General features: G+C 47.5%; 1 protein-coding gene across 2 annotated transcripts in view; it reads right to left on the reverse strand.

Annotated features, from left to right (window-relative positions):
- GALNT10 (polypeptide N-acetylgalactosaminyltransferase 10) overlaps positions 1-13058 on the reverse strand; it is a 215832-nt gene that overhangs the window by 32392 nt on the left and 170382 nt on the right. For both annotated transcript variants that reach the window (XM_043464892.1, XM_043464893.1), the window contains exons 5-7: positions 9831-10016; positions 4880-5063; positions 148-265 (exon numbers count right to left, since the gene is read on the reverse strand). In XM_043464892.1, the coding sequence (XP_043320827.1) occupies positions 148-265; positions 4880-5063; positions 9831-10016 (488 nt within the window). The remainder of the gene's footprint in view (positions 1-147; positions 266-4879; positions 5064-9830; positions 10017-13058) is intronic.

Consider the following 13058-nt stretch of genomic DNA (forward strand, 5'->3'; position numbering starts at 1 on the left):
CTATTCCAACACTATCATCTAAGAAGGGACGATGCAAACATTGAGCAGATGGGCTGCAGAACCTGAGGCCTCCACAGTCTCCCCAGGCTCAGACACTGCTAGGCAGGCAACCTGCCAGGACAGGGGGCGTTCCGGGGGCTGGCTCACCTTGAATGAGATCTCGTACTGCTCCCCTCCCCAGATCTCCAAGCCTGGGTCATACCCGCCCAGCTCCCAGAACCACTTCCGATCCACGGCGAACAGTCCACCGGCCATCACGGGAGACCTGCGGGAAGAAGGTGGTGTGTGTGAAGAGCGGACGTCCTGCTGTGTGTATCCTGCTCTCGGATGCTGCTGTTTCCCAGGGATGCGTTTCCCACTGTTCCATCAACACAGCCCTCGTGTCCAGCAGGGAATCCAAATCCCTCTGAGTGCAGCCCCTGGCTTTCTTCCTTCTTCATAAATGCTATGTTTTAACCAGTGGACCCCAGATTCCTTCACATGGTTAACACCTAAGAATACTTGTGGAATGGAATCATACTGTTTTCCCTCTGTGGGCCTTGTAGCTCCATCATATTTCTATATATCTCCATGTCTCTCTCTCTCTATCTCCAGTTCTCCCACTGGTTAAATGGTCTGGATTAGGTCTTTCTAAGCCTGTCTAGGCTATAGAATGCCTTAGAGAGATGAAAACACATTCAGCTTCCTGGGTCTGACCCCAGACCTACACAACAATCTCTGGGGGATGGAGCTTAGGTTCTGTGTTTTTGGATAAGAAGATTTGATGATTCTTACTTTCCAAGCCCAGGCATAGGCATGTTTTTCTGCTAAGAGTTTACAGAAGAAGCCACAGTCCTTGTTCTTACAGTGAAACTGGGATAAGATTCCTCCACTCATTCATTCACTCATTAGTTTATTCATTGAGTGCCAGCTGAGGAGCAGATGCTGGAAGAATCTGGAGGTAAATTGGGGTCAGACTGAATCTGCAGGGGATGTCAGTGTAGCAGGGTGGTCACCTCAGGATGGGAGGGTGCAGAAGCCAGGTGGGGTGTAATGAGGGCCTCTGGGAGGTGCAACCAGCGCTACGGGAAAGGAGGGCACCTCTGTCTCCATGTTTTGGGGGTGAGGAGAGAAGCTGGGGCAAGAGTCGAGGAAGAGTGCTCAGAGGGGAGGCATTTGAAGTGGGTACGGGCAAAGTGGGAGCTGGGAGAGAGAAGGGAGGAAAAACCATGAGCCCAGGAACTGACATGATCAATCATGGGGTGTGGCCTCCCCCAGGCTCCTCCCCTGAGAGAAGCCACCAGCATTTACTGCATGAAAACCTCTCTGAGTGGTTGTGCTGGCTCCAACTTCAAACCCTCAAAAAAATAAATAAATAAATAAATAAAAGAAAGAAAACTGGGTTTCCCAGGTGGCGCAGTGGTAAAGAATCTGCCCGCCAATGTAGGAGACAGGTTCAATCCCTGGGTCAAGGAGATCCCTTGGAGAAGGAAATGGCAACCACTCTAGTATTCTTGTCTGGGAAATCCCACGGATGGAGAAGCCTGGCAGGCTATAGTCCACGGGCTCACAAAGAGTCAGACATGACTGAGCGACCTGGCATGCACACACATAAAGAAAAACCACTGCAGAAGCAGCCTCCACAACCCTCTGGCCTTGGGGACTGCATGCTCAGGGAAGTGGGCTGATTAGGAAAGCACTGAAGTGCCCCATCCGCCTTGCCAGGCTTCCTGCAGTGGACGGGCCTGGACAGCGCAGGAGGGGACCCTCAGAAGGGAGTCCCTGGATCCCAGACCTAGAGCTCGGATCTGCCCACTGCTGCACTGAACCAATTTATTACTAAAATGAATTTATTCCTCACATTGACCTCATGAGGCTCTGTTATCATTACCCCATTTTATGCACGCAGAAACCAGAGTACTGACAGGTGACGTGCTCAAGGCTTTGCAGCTACAAAGCAGCACCTCTGGGATTTGAGTTTCCAATCTGTGCTAGCCACACCCCATGTGGCTACAATACACTACTTCCTCTTGGGAAGGAACAATCCAGAAATAGGTGATGAGTGAATAGGACTGGGACCAGAAACAAGGAAACCCTCACTCCAACTTCAGCTCTCCCTAACCGGAGGTGGTACCTGGGACAGAGAGTGTAACCCCAGAATCCTCTGCTGCCAAGTATGGGGGCCACACGTGGCTACTGACACTTGATGTGTGGCCGGTCTGAACTGGGAGGTGCTGGCAGTATTGAGATACACACTGGAGTTCCCAGACTTATCATGAAGAAAAAGGAAAGATCTCATTAATAATTTCAAAGTGTGGGCTACATGTTAAAATGAGAACATTTAAAACATACTGGGTTAAATAAAGTGCACGACTAAAATGAATTTTGTCTGCTTCTCCTTATCTTTTTTCAGTGTGGCTTTGAGGAGGCACACATGTGAGTCACACTACATTTCTACAGGGCAGCACTGACTTAACCTCTCTGAGCCCGCTTCCCCATTTACACAAGGAGGTACAGCTACTCTCCCTAGCTCACACTGCTGCTACGTTTAGAAAGTATTCAGTCCTGTAGGAAAGTAAGTGTCAGCTTTCCTCTGTCTTATGAAGGTTGTGGGGTTTGGGTTTTTCTGGCTGGAGCCGTAATGCCTGGAGGGGCAGAGAGTGGTTCTGACTCAGTGCTTCATGGAAAATCAAACCTAAGACAGCACAAAAATATCAGTTTGGGTGGATGCCAGCAGCAGGGGCCGTGGAAAAGGTAGGATATTAGCTGTGAGGCATTTTGGATGCTCGAGGGCTTCGACTCCAGAGGGAGGCCTCTTCTCCAGCCTGGTCTGTTTCCTGCCATGTTCAACAGTAATAATTACAACAGTCCTGAGCGTCCAGTGGGTGCCACTCACCACACCAATGCTATCTCCAGCTCTCACAAAGCCCTATTACTAGCCCTCTTTTCACAAGGAGAAATCTGAAATTCAGAAATGCCCTATGCTCTGCTCAAGGGCATGTAGTTTGTAAGTGGATGAGCTGCCACGGAAGTCGGTGTCTTTCAAATATCATGACATGGCACTGTGCCTGTGGCATGCCCACTTGCTGGGCACCGTAGGGAAGAGTGCAGAAAATGACCAGGATTTCTGGTGCAAGACAGAAGAGAGACTTATGGAAGGAATCGGAGGGTACAAAGGATGGAGTGTCCCTTGGAAAGCATCTGGGCCAGTGGTGCTCAACTCTGTCCACGTGTCAGCATCACCCAGTAGCGGATGGCTGGGTCCCCACCCAGAGACTCCGGTGTTACTGGACTCAGGGACAGCTTGGGTGGTGGTGGTTTTTCTTCTCCTTTTTCTTCTTTCTCCTCACACTTCTTTCTCCTCCCCCTCCTTTTTATAAATTGGATTTTTAAAAGATTTATTCTATTTTTGCCTTCAGTGTTTCCCAGCATCCAGGTGTTCTCTAGAGCAGCCTCTGGGAGCTGGAAAGGGCATGGGAATGGGTCCCTTCCTGGAGCATCCCAAGGAAACGGGGCACAGCCGATGCTGTGATTTAGTCTAGTAGGACCCTTTCAGACTTCTGACCACTGGAACTTGAAGGGAATGAATCTGTGCTGTTTTGATGAACCAGTAAGCTGTGGTATATTACTGCCGTGATAATTAGGAAACTGATCACGAAGCTAACCCAGCAGGAAAGGCTGGACTTCGGCTTCACGCCCAGAGATCTTCCCACACCTCTGGCAGGAGAGCTGGAGAGGCTCATGTGACAGCTGGGATGGTGAGCTGACTGATTCCCTCAGTCAGAAAGACCCTTCTGGAGCTCGGGGGCCCAGAGAGGGACTGGGCTCTGTTTCAGGCTTAGCCGCTGGCCCACAGTGTGCTCAGGGAAGCCCTTCCCTGCCCTGGGGCCCAGGTCTCCTCTTCTGCAAGGGCTTGGAGCCCATGACCCGGTGGTTCCCTCCAGTGCTCACATTCCAGGATGTGATGGGTCCAGTCCTGTGCTCCCAGTCTTCCACTGGGGGACAAACTGTTACTTCCCTGATACTTCCAAGAGGCTGTAACTGATGGATGGGAAAGTTGGCTCCAGAGGCAGTATTAAGCCTTTGCCCCTTCACAGCTGTGGGACCTGGACAGGCTCCTCCTGGAGCCCTGGTGTCCCCACATGGAAAACACGGATGATAATTTTTACTACACATGGCTGTTGGGGTTAAAAGGATCAGCGTGTAGTGTGCTCAGCACTGCACCTGGCACTTAGAAAATGTGCAGTAAATGGTGGTGACCTGTGCTGCTGGAGAAGACTCTCGAGAGTCCCTTGGACTGCAAGAGATCAAACCAGTCAATCCTAAAGGAAATCAACCCTGAACATTCACTGGAAGGACAGATGCTGGAACTGAAACTCCAATATTTTGGCCACTTGATGCGAAGAGTCAATTCATTGGAATAGACTCTGATGCTGGGAAAGATTGAGGGTAGGAGGAGAAGGGGGCGACAGAGGATGAGACAGTTGGATGGCATCACCGACTCAATGGATATGAGTTTGAAAAGACTCTAGGAGATGGTGAATGACAGGGAAGCCTGGTGTGCTGCAGCCCATGGGGTTGCAGAGTCAGACACCGCTTAGCAACCGAACAACAACATGGTGGTAACAATGACAATGACAGCGATGATGATGATGACTACAACTGGGCGCTAGGCTTGCCACCCCCTCTGCCAGTCTTGGGGTAGGCAAAGAAGTGACCAGCTTGGTGGTCCATGAGCCAAAGCTCTGTGACAAGCTGGGAGGGATTGTGCTTCTGGTTGGGGAGATCTGCCCTACCCCCCTACACTGGACTTTTGGGGGAGGTGGCGATCCTGAGTTCTGCGTGCATTAGGGGTCCCTGGGGTCAGCCACTGGGACTGGCCTGGGTAACTCATACTTACTCAAACGGGTCGCTGGGGTCAGCTTTCTGCAGTTCTGGAGGGATGGGGATCCGCTTATAGTACATCTCCCAGTCAAAGGCGCCCCGCATGGCATCCCCCGCCTGCGTCTCGTACCGGAAGTCATCGTGGTCAATCACATCGATCATTGGGCACACGATGGTCTTGCGGTTCCGAGCGATGCGGTCTGAAGAAGCCAAGAGATGCCCGTTAGGGAGGCTGGATGGGAAAGCAGCTACGTGCATGATCCTGCTCTGCAACTTATTCACATTTCTAACATGTTTCCTGGGTGATTTCTCTGAATCCTTGAGCTTGAGACTCCATGAGGAAGAAAGAGTGCAAGCTTTAGGTAAGATGGACCAGGGCTCCCAGCCCATCCTGCCATCCACGATGGGTTCCTGGGTCGGCAACATAAATAACACTCCAAGTCTCAGTGTGCTCCTCCATGAAATGGGGAGAAGAGGCTCTGGTCGCAGGAGTACTGGACACAGTAACGTTTGAGGATGTTTAGCACAGGTGCCCATCATGCTCAGCACTGTTATGAAAAGAGATTAATTTCTTTCTGGGAAGGACCCTGTTCTGGCCCTGCCAGGCTCCCCATTCTAAGTCCTAACTTGACTTGTGGCCCAGCATCGAGGCACCCCAGCACTTACCCCTTATGGCAGACTGCCTGACCCTGAAGCTCCCCAACACCTCCTGGCTGCCGTCAGAAAACAAACAGTCCTTGCGAGAGAGGCCAGTTCACCTCTTCCAACAGTCAGAACTACTGACGAGTGAGAGAACTATCCCAGGAGCTCCTCAGGGCAAGCAGGGCCTGGTGGACCTCGGCCATGCAGGAATTCTGCCTGCAAGGTGATCCAAGGTGGCAAATGGGAGTCTTAACCTCAAAATGGCTCTATGTCCCTGTCAAGCCAGAAAGATGCAGACTCTATAAAATTCACTGTCTGCACTTCAGCGTGCCTTCTGCCAAGAAGCCCTGACTACAGCCAGTGACTGGGGCAGACGATCTGCTATGAGGGGCAAGTGGGCTATGCTGGGGTGCCTTGCTGCTTAGGCCAGGGATCAAGTTCAAGGCTTGGAATGGGGAGTCGGGCAGAGCCAGGGTAGGCTGGCAGCTGCCCAGGGCCCAGGCTTCATTCATTGAGTTATACAGGAGATTTTTCTTCCAGGAGAGAAAGCGGATGTTTTGTCTTTTTCTAAACTGCAATACACAATCCATAGGTGGGTCATGAAATTGTATGTGTGTGTATTTGTTATGAAGAAAAAAGAACACTGAATCACTGAATATCAGGGTGCATTCTAGGTGATGAGGGAAAGCACTGTTTTGGAAATATTTCAGTCATACTGCATCAGTGTGTGCATTTGTGTAATGGACTGACATATCCCCAGTGTATTTCTGACTGTGGCACATGGTCATAAGTTTGAAAAATGGTGCTTTTGACACTGTGTCCCCAAGAACAGATCTGGAACCAACAGTGTCAGAAGCACGCAGGGTGTGTTTAAGTGTTCTCCCCCAAGCCCCCAGGGCTGCCCTGCCCTAGGCCCACTGAATCAGGATCTCCTGGGGTGGAGCTTGGATCTGCCCTGTGGAAGGCTCCCTAGGAATTTTTAAGGAAGCTGAAGAATCTTCCTGGGGAAAGATCTAGGGAAGGGCCCTTTCTCCCTAAAGGGGCTTCCCTGATAGCTCAGTTGGTAAAGAATCCACCTGCAATGCAGGAGACCCCGGTTCAATCCCTGGGTCTGGAAGATCCACTGGAGAAGGGATAGGCTACCCACTCCAGTATTCTTGGGCTTCCCTTGTGGCTCAGCTAGTTAAGAATTTGCCTACAATGCAGGAGACCTGGGTTCAGTCCCTGGTTTGGGAAGATCCCCTGGAGAGGGGAAAGGCTACCCCCTCTAGTATTCTGGCCGGCAGAATTCAATGGACTGCATAGCCCATGGGGTCGCAAAGAGTTGGACACGACTGAGTGACTTTCACTTCCCTCCCTAATTCTTCATGGCTGTGCGAGGGACCTCCCTTCCAGGGAAGGTGTGGGTTGAGGACACAAGGCTCTGCTGGATGCTGGCTCATTGTGGGAGGTGTGAGGTCAAGGTGGTAGCATCAGACAGGCGGCATTCCATGGTGCCATCCTCACCTGGAGATAGGGTACCCAGGTTCAAACCCTGGTTTTGCCACCTATGAACAGTATAACCTTGGGAAAGGTTATCTGGTGCCTCTGAACCCCGGTTTCCTGGCTGACAGAATGGAGGAAGACAGTAACTACCACGTGGGGTCTCTGTGAAGACCAAGTGGGATGATGGCCAAGAGGCTTAGCCCAGCAGGTGACCCCCTCTCTGCTGACATCCTCTGTGCCCAGGATTGCTGAGAGCAGCTGAGAAGCAGGAGCCTCATCCTCTCTGCCCTTCAGTTTTCTTATTTGCTCTATGTGGATAATAATGCCTGGCGTGTCTCCTTTACCATATAACTGTCACCTTCAAACACAGCTGTGGCCTAAAAAGATAAGGGACTTACAGAAGCATGATGCTGCTGATGATGGTGATGACAGAAATGAAGAAAATGATGATCAAGAGTGGCTTTCCTTTGGGGAAGGGAGGGCTAAATCCTTCTCAGGCTCAGAAATGCCTACTCTCCAAAGAAGGCAGAGTGAACTGTGCATGCTTATGGCTTCAGACACAAAAGCCAGGGTGGGCTATATCAGCTGTTCATATTAGCAGGGACAGACTTTTACATCTACACCACTGGTTCACATTTCTATTGGAAAAAGGAAAAAAAAGAGGAAGAATATTTCTTCCATGTATGCCTGTAGGTTATGAAAATTACCCTCATATATTTCCATAGAAACAGAGTTAAGGCTATTTGGACCACAAGCTCAGCATCGTGCCTACCACTTCATTCTCTTTATGAGTCACTGAATGACCCACCAAATGGGATGTTCCTTCACGACTATAAATTAGGGTATTTAGAATGAGGCTTTTTTTTTTTTTTTTTTGGTTCTCTTTCAGTCATGAGAGGCAGATCTAGACCTCTAGGTTTAATGAAATAAAGAGTTTACCAGAAAAATCTGGGTTATATTCTAACCCAGTGGGATCCTGGACCCTTGGGGCCAGAAGCAAATAATCTCATACTAAAGTTTCATGATGATCTGTGTTAGGAAACAAATATGCTGGGCTATTCCATTAATCTGTGTAGGATTTGCTTTCTGTCCTCACTTCTGAATGGGGGCCTAACTAGTGCTCCCTGAAGTGTAGTCCCTGGACCAGCAGCACTGGCATCACCCAGGGGTTGTCAGGAATGCAGCTTCTCAGGCCCCACCCCGACCTCCCGAAACGACAACTCTGGAGCCGGGCCCAGCACTCTGTGTTTTACCAAATCTTCTAGGTGATTCTGATACAAGCTCAAGCTTGTCCTAATCTTGAGTCTTCTTTGCTCTCTATGCTTTCTCTTATGGAGAGCATATACCTCCGTTTCTTTTTCTTTTCCCTTTTTTAATTGGAAGATAATTACTTTACAATACAGTGTTGGTTCCTGCCATACATCAACATGAATCAGCCATAGTTATATACACGTCCACTCCTCCTTGAACCTCCCTTCCATCTCCCACCTCATTCCTCCTGTCTAGGCTATCACAGAGCACTGGGTCGAGCTCCCTGCACCATACAGTAAATTCCCACCAGCTATCTATTTTACATATGGTAGAGTATATGTTTCAATGCTACTCTCTCAATTTGTCCCACTCTCTCCTTCCCCCACTGTGTCCACAAGTCTGTTCTCTATGTCTGTATCTCCTTTGCTGCCCTGCAAATTAATTTTATTTATTTATCTGGCTGCACCTGGTTTTAGCTGCTGCATGCAGAACTTGGCATGCAGGATCTTTTAATTTCAGCATGTGGGATTTAGTTCCCTGACTTGGGCAGGGATCGAACCCAGGTCCCTTGCATTGGGAGTGTAGAGGCCTTAGCCACTGGATCACCAGGGAAGTCCCATACTCATCTATTTTTGAGGCTTTCACTTTTCTCTCTGGACTGACAGATCTTCCCCAATCTGCCTCCATCCCTGTTCCTCACCTGGCCACCAGCCCCACTAGGGGACTTCCTCTTCAGCATCTACCTGTTGGCAGCAGCTCACTGCCTTCCTCAAAGCTCAGTACCTCTGGATTCAGACCTTGTTCTTCAACCAGCCATGAGGCACCTGACTGCCTGTCAGCCTGGCTTCAGGTCTCCCTCCTGTCCAGGTTGTGTGGACTCCTGGATCACGCTGCCCTCTGTCTGGAGCCCTTCCCTGACAGCTGTCAGAAACTCCCCAAGGAGCAAATGAACTTAGGCAGATAATGTGGAATTCTGAAAGAGGATATACTTTGGAGTCAGACAGATTAGGACTTTGACACTTTCTGCCCAAGGGAACTAGCGAGTCACTCATTATCTCAGAACTTCAGTATCTTCTAATATAAAAAGGGGACACTTTCAACCTGGCGTGGTTTTGTGAGGACTGGAGATAAAGCTTACAGCTTTCTTGACTCACAGTAGCAATGCAATGAACAACCACTATTCTGAGTTGATTTGATGATGTCCCTTACATCATCAAATCAAGATGCCTACTGCTAAGATTTAGCTCTTCACAGTAGGCAGTCTTGGCTTGTTTTCCAATAACACCTGAAGTAACCTGGGAGAAGCAGTCATATCACTAATACTAATGTGCTTTATGCCTCTGGGCAAGTCACTTCCCCTCTCAAAGTCCCAGCTTCCTCCTCTGCAAAATGAAGGGGCAGGACTGCATGGATTCATAAGGTCACTTTGAGCACCCCTGAAGATCTGACACCCTCGTGGCACCTGGCACGATTCTGGGTGCATCTCAGGCAGGCAAGGGAAGCCCTGCAGGTGACTCCCTGCAGAAGCTGGGGCCAGTGGCCACTGGTGCACTCCAGGCCGCCTGGTTCACCTTGCAAGCCTCCCTTACCGAGCAAGGGGGGGAGCCAGTTGACATTGGCTTCACAGTGTGAGTCCAAGAATGTGATGACATCCCCAGTTGCAGCTGAGGCTCCCAGCATCCGGGTCCTGATCAGTCCTTCCCGTTTCTTGGTTCGGAGAATCCTCACGCTGGGGAAAAGGGCCATGTAGTCTTCGAGTGGCTTCTTCAGGTGTTCTGCAAGACAGAGAGAGGAGAACAGATGGACAGGTGGGTAAGAATAGCTGCTGAGCAATCATTCTTGTGACCCCTTCTTTACGTGTGCACTGCACTTTACAGTTTCGACAGATTTCTGGTACACTGTCTTATTGGGTTTCTCAGATGGGGCCAACAAGGGCAGGAAGCACCACCTGTGTACTGCAAAGGGGGAAACTGAAGTTTACAGAGGGCCAGTGTTAGTGCCAGACCTGCAACACAGAGAGAACTTCTGTATGACAGAGTTGGCAGCTGTAATTTACGTTTGGCTTGGACGCATTCTCTCATTTTTCTGGCAACAATACTTTGATTCTTTTTGGGGGGAAACTACCTCTTCCCTCCCATTCTCAGTCCTCCAGATTTGGGTGGGTTTGACCTCATTTCCTGGTTCCCAGGGGGAGGAGCGTGTGGCTTGGGCCTGGCCAATCAGGGCATTCCATTCCCTTGGCCACAGTGATTGGTTCAGGGATGGAATGTGACCTGAGTTGGTCCAAACAATGAATCCTGAGAATTTTTTTTTTCAGAACTATTGAACAATGAGGCCCGTTTTTCTTACTAGAGTTACTAGGTTGGTTGGCTCTAAATCTGGAGCTGCTCCTGACATCTTTAGCAAAATGAGGTGATGAGAGATGCTGGGAGGATCTGCTGAGACTGAAGTTAACAAGTAGAAAGAGTGAAGAGATGAAGAGGGACATTATCCTGATAACATTTTGATTCTCCAGATCGCCCTGTGCCTGAAGCAGATAGACTCCTAGTTGTTCTTATTACATATGACAACCAATTCCTCTTTTTGCTTATTCTAATGTAGGCTGGCTTCTGGCCCATGCCTGGAAAAGCTGTTATAAATAAATCTCGAAGACATTCTCTTTCTACTAAAAATGCCAGCCTTAACATTAGTGTCTCTTGATTTTAATCAGGGTTAGGCCCCTTTATGAAAACTAGTATGGCTACAAAAAACCTATAGTTTATATCATATTTAATGGTGAAGTATTGAATGCTTTGCTCCTGTGGTCAGGAGAAAGGCTTTCCACTTTCTTTCTACTTCAGCGCTATTCTAGAATTCCTAGTCAGTGCAATTGGTAAGACAAACAAAAGGCATAAAGATTGGAAAGACTGTAAATGAAATGATTGCCTACACAGAAAATCTTAAGAAATCTACAAAAAACTAGAACAGGTAAACTTAGATTTCAGGATACAGATCAGCATTTAAAAATCAACTGTATTTCTACAGGCTAGCAAATAAAAAAGCAATTTGAAAATGCAATTAAAATGGTAAACATGCCACTTACAATTTAACAAAGTAAGTACAAACTGTATACTCTGAAAACTACAAAACATTGTTGAAAGAAATGAACAATCAAAATAAGTGGAGAGATAGTCAATGTTCATGGATCAGATGAACTAATGTTGTTAAGATGGCAATACCTCCTACATTCATCTACAAATTCAATGTGATCAAAAATCACAGCTGGCTTCTTTGCAGAAATTGACAATTGACAAGTTGATCCAAAAATTTATGGAATGCAAGGGATCAAGGAATCCAGCACAGCTAAAAATCTCTTGATTACTTGAACATTCACAGCAACATTGTTCACAACAGCCAAATGGTGACAATAACCCAAATCTACATCATTTCACAGATAGATAAACAAAGATGGAATATACCCATACAACAAGAAATGAAGTGCTGATACATGCCACAACGTGCACGAACCTAGAAATCATTCTATTAAGTAAAGGAGGCCAGACACAAAAGATCACATATTATAGCATTCCACTTGTATGAAATTCCAGATTAGGTAAATACAGACCTGGAAAGCAGATCAGTGATTACAGGGACCTGGAGCAGAGGGGAAGGAAGAGTGACTACTTAATAAGTATGGGGTTTCCTTCGGGGGTGACAAAAATATTTTGAAACTAGATAAAGGTGATGGTTGTGCAACATTATGAATGTGCTAAATGTCAACAAATCATGTACTTTAACATGAATATTACATATTTTACCATGGTTAACCTTATGTTACGTGGATTTTACCTCAATTTTTAAAAATGGGCAAAGGATATGAATAGGCACTTCTTGAAAAAAGATACAGGAATGGCCAAACACATGAAAAGATGCTCAACATCATTAGTCATCAGGGAAATATAAATCAAAATCTCAATGAGATACTATTAATACTTCACATCCACTAGGATGCCTATGATGAAAAAGTAAGATAATAACAAGTGTTGACAAGGGTGTAGAGAAATAAGAATTCTCATATACTGTCGATGGGAGTGTAATAAAATGGTGCAGCCACTTTGGAAAACAGTCTGGCAGTTCCTCAAACAATTGAACACAGTTACCATATAATCCAGCAATTCTACTCCTAGGTGTATTTCTAAGAGAAATGAAAATGTATATTGGACATCCCTGGTCTCTGATGGTTAAGAATCTGACTGCCAATGCAGGGAACATGGGTTTGATCCCTGGTCTAGGAAGATTTCATGAGCCAGGGAGTAACTGAGCCCATGTGCCACAACTACTGAAGCCTGTGTGCCCTAGAGCCCATGCTCCGCTACAAGAGAAGCCACCGCAATGAGAGGCTCATGCACTGCAACTAGACAGTAGATCCTGCTCACCACAACTAGAGAAAGCCCACATGCAGCAACAAAGACCTAGTGCAGCCAAAAATAAATAAATAAGTAAAATTTAAAAAAAAGAACCAAAACATATATATCCACATGAAAAGTCGTACACTAATGTTCATAGCAGCAATATTCATAATATCCCCAAAGTGAAAACCAAATCGTCCAAATACACATCAACTGAAGAACAGATAAATCAAATGTAGTATATCCATTCAGGAAAAATACTATTCAGCAATAAAAAAGAATGAGCTATGGAAATAATATGAATGAGCCTTAAAAGAGTATGCTGGATTAGGAAAGTCAGACAATCCTGCTCTGAATTCACTCCACCAGGGCTTAGAGCTGGACAGGTCCCCCTGATTTAGGGCATGTGGCCAGATCATCTGTGAGCTG

This window comes from Cervus canadensis, chromosome 4, assembly GCF_019320065.1.
Source record: "Cervus canadensis isolate Bull #8, Minnesota chromosome 4, ASM1932006v1, whole genome shotgun sequence".
In the NCBI taxonomy this organism is placed as follows: domain Eukaryota; kingdom Metazoa; phylum Chordata; class Mammalia; order Artiodactyla; family Cervidae; genus Cervus; species Cervus canadensis.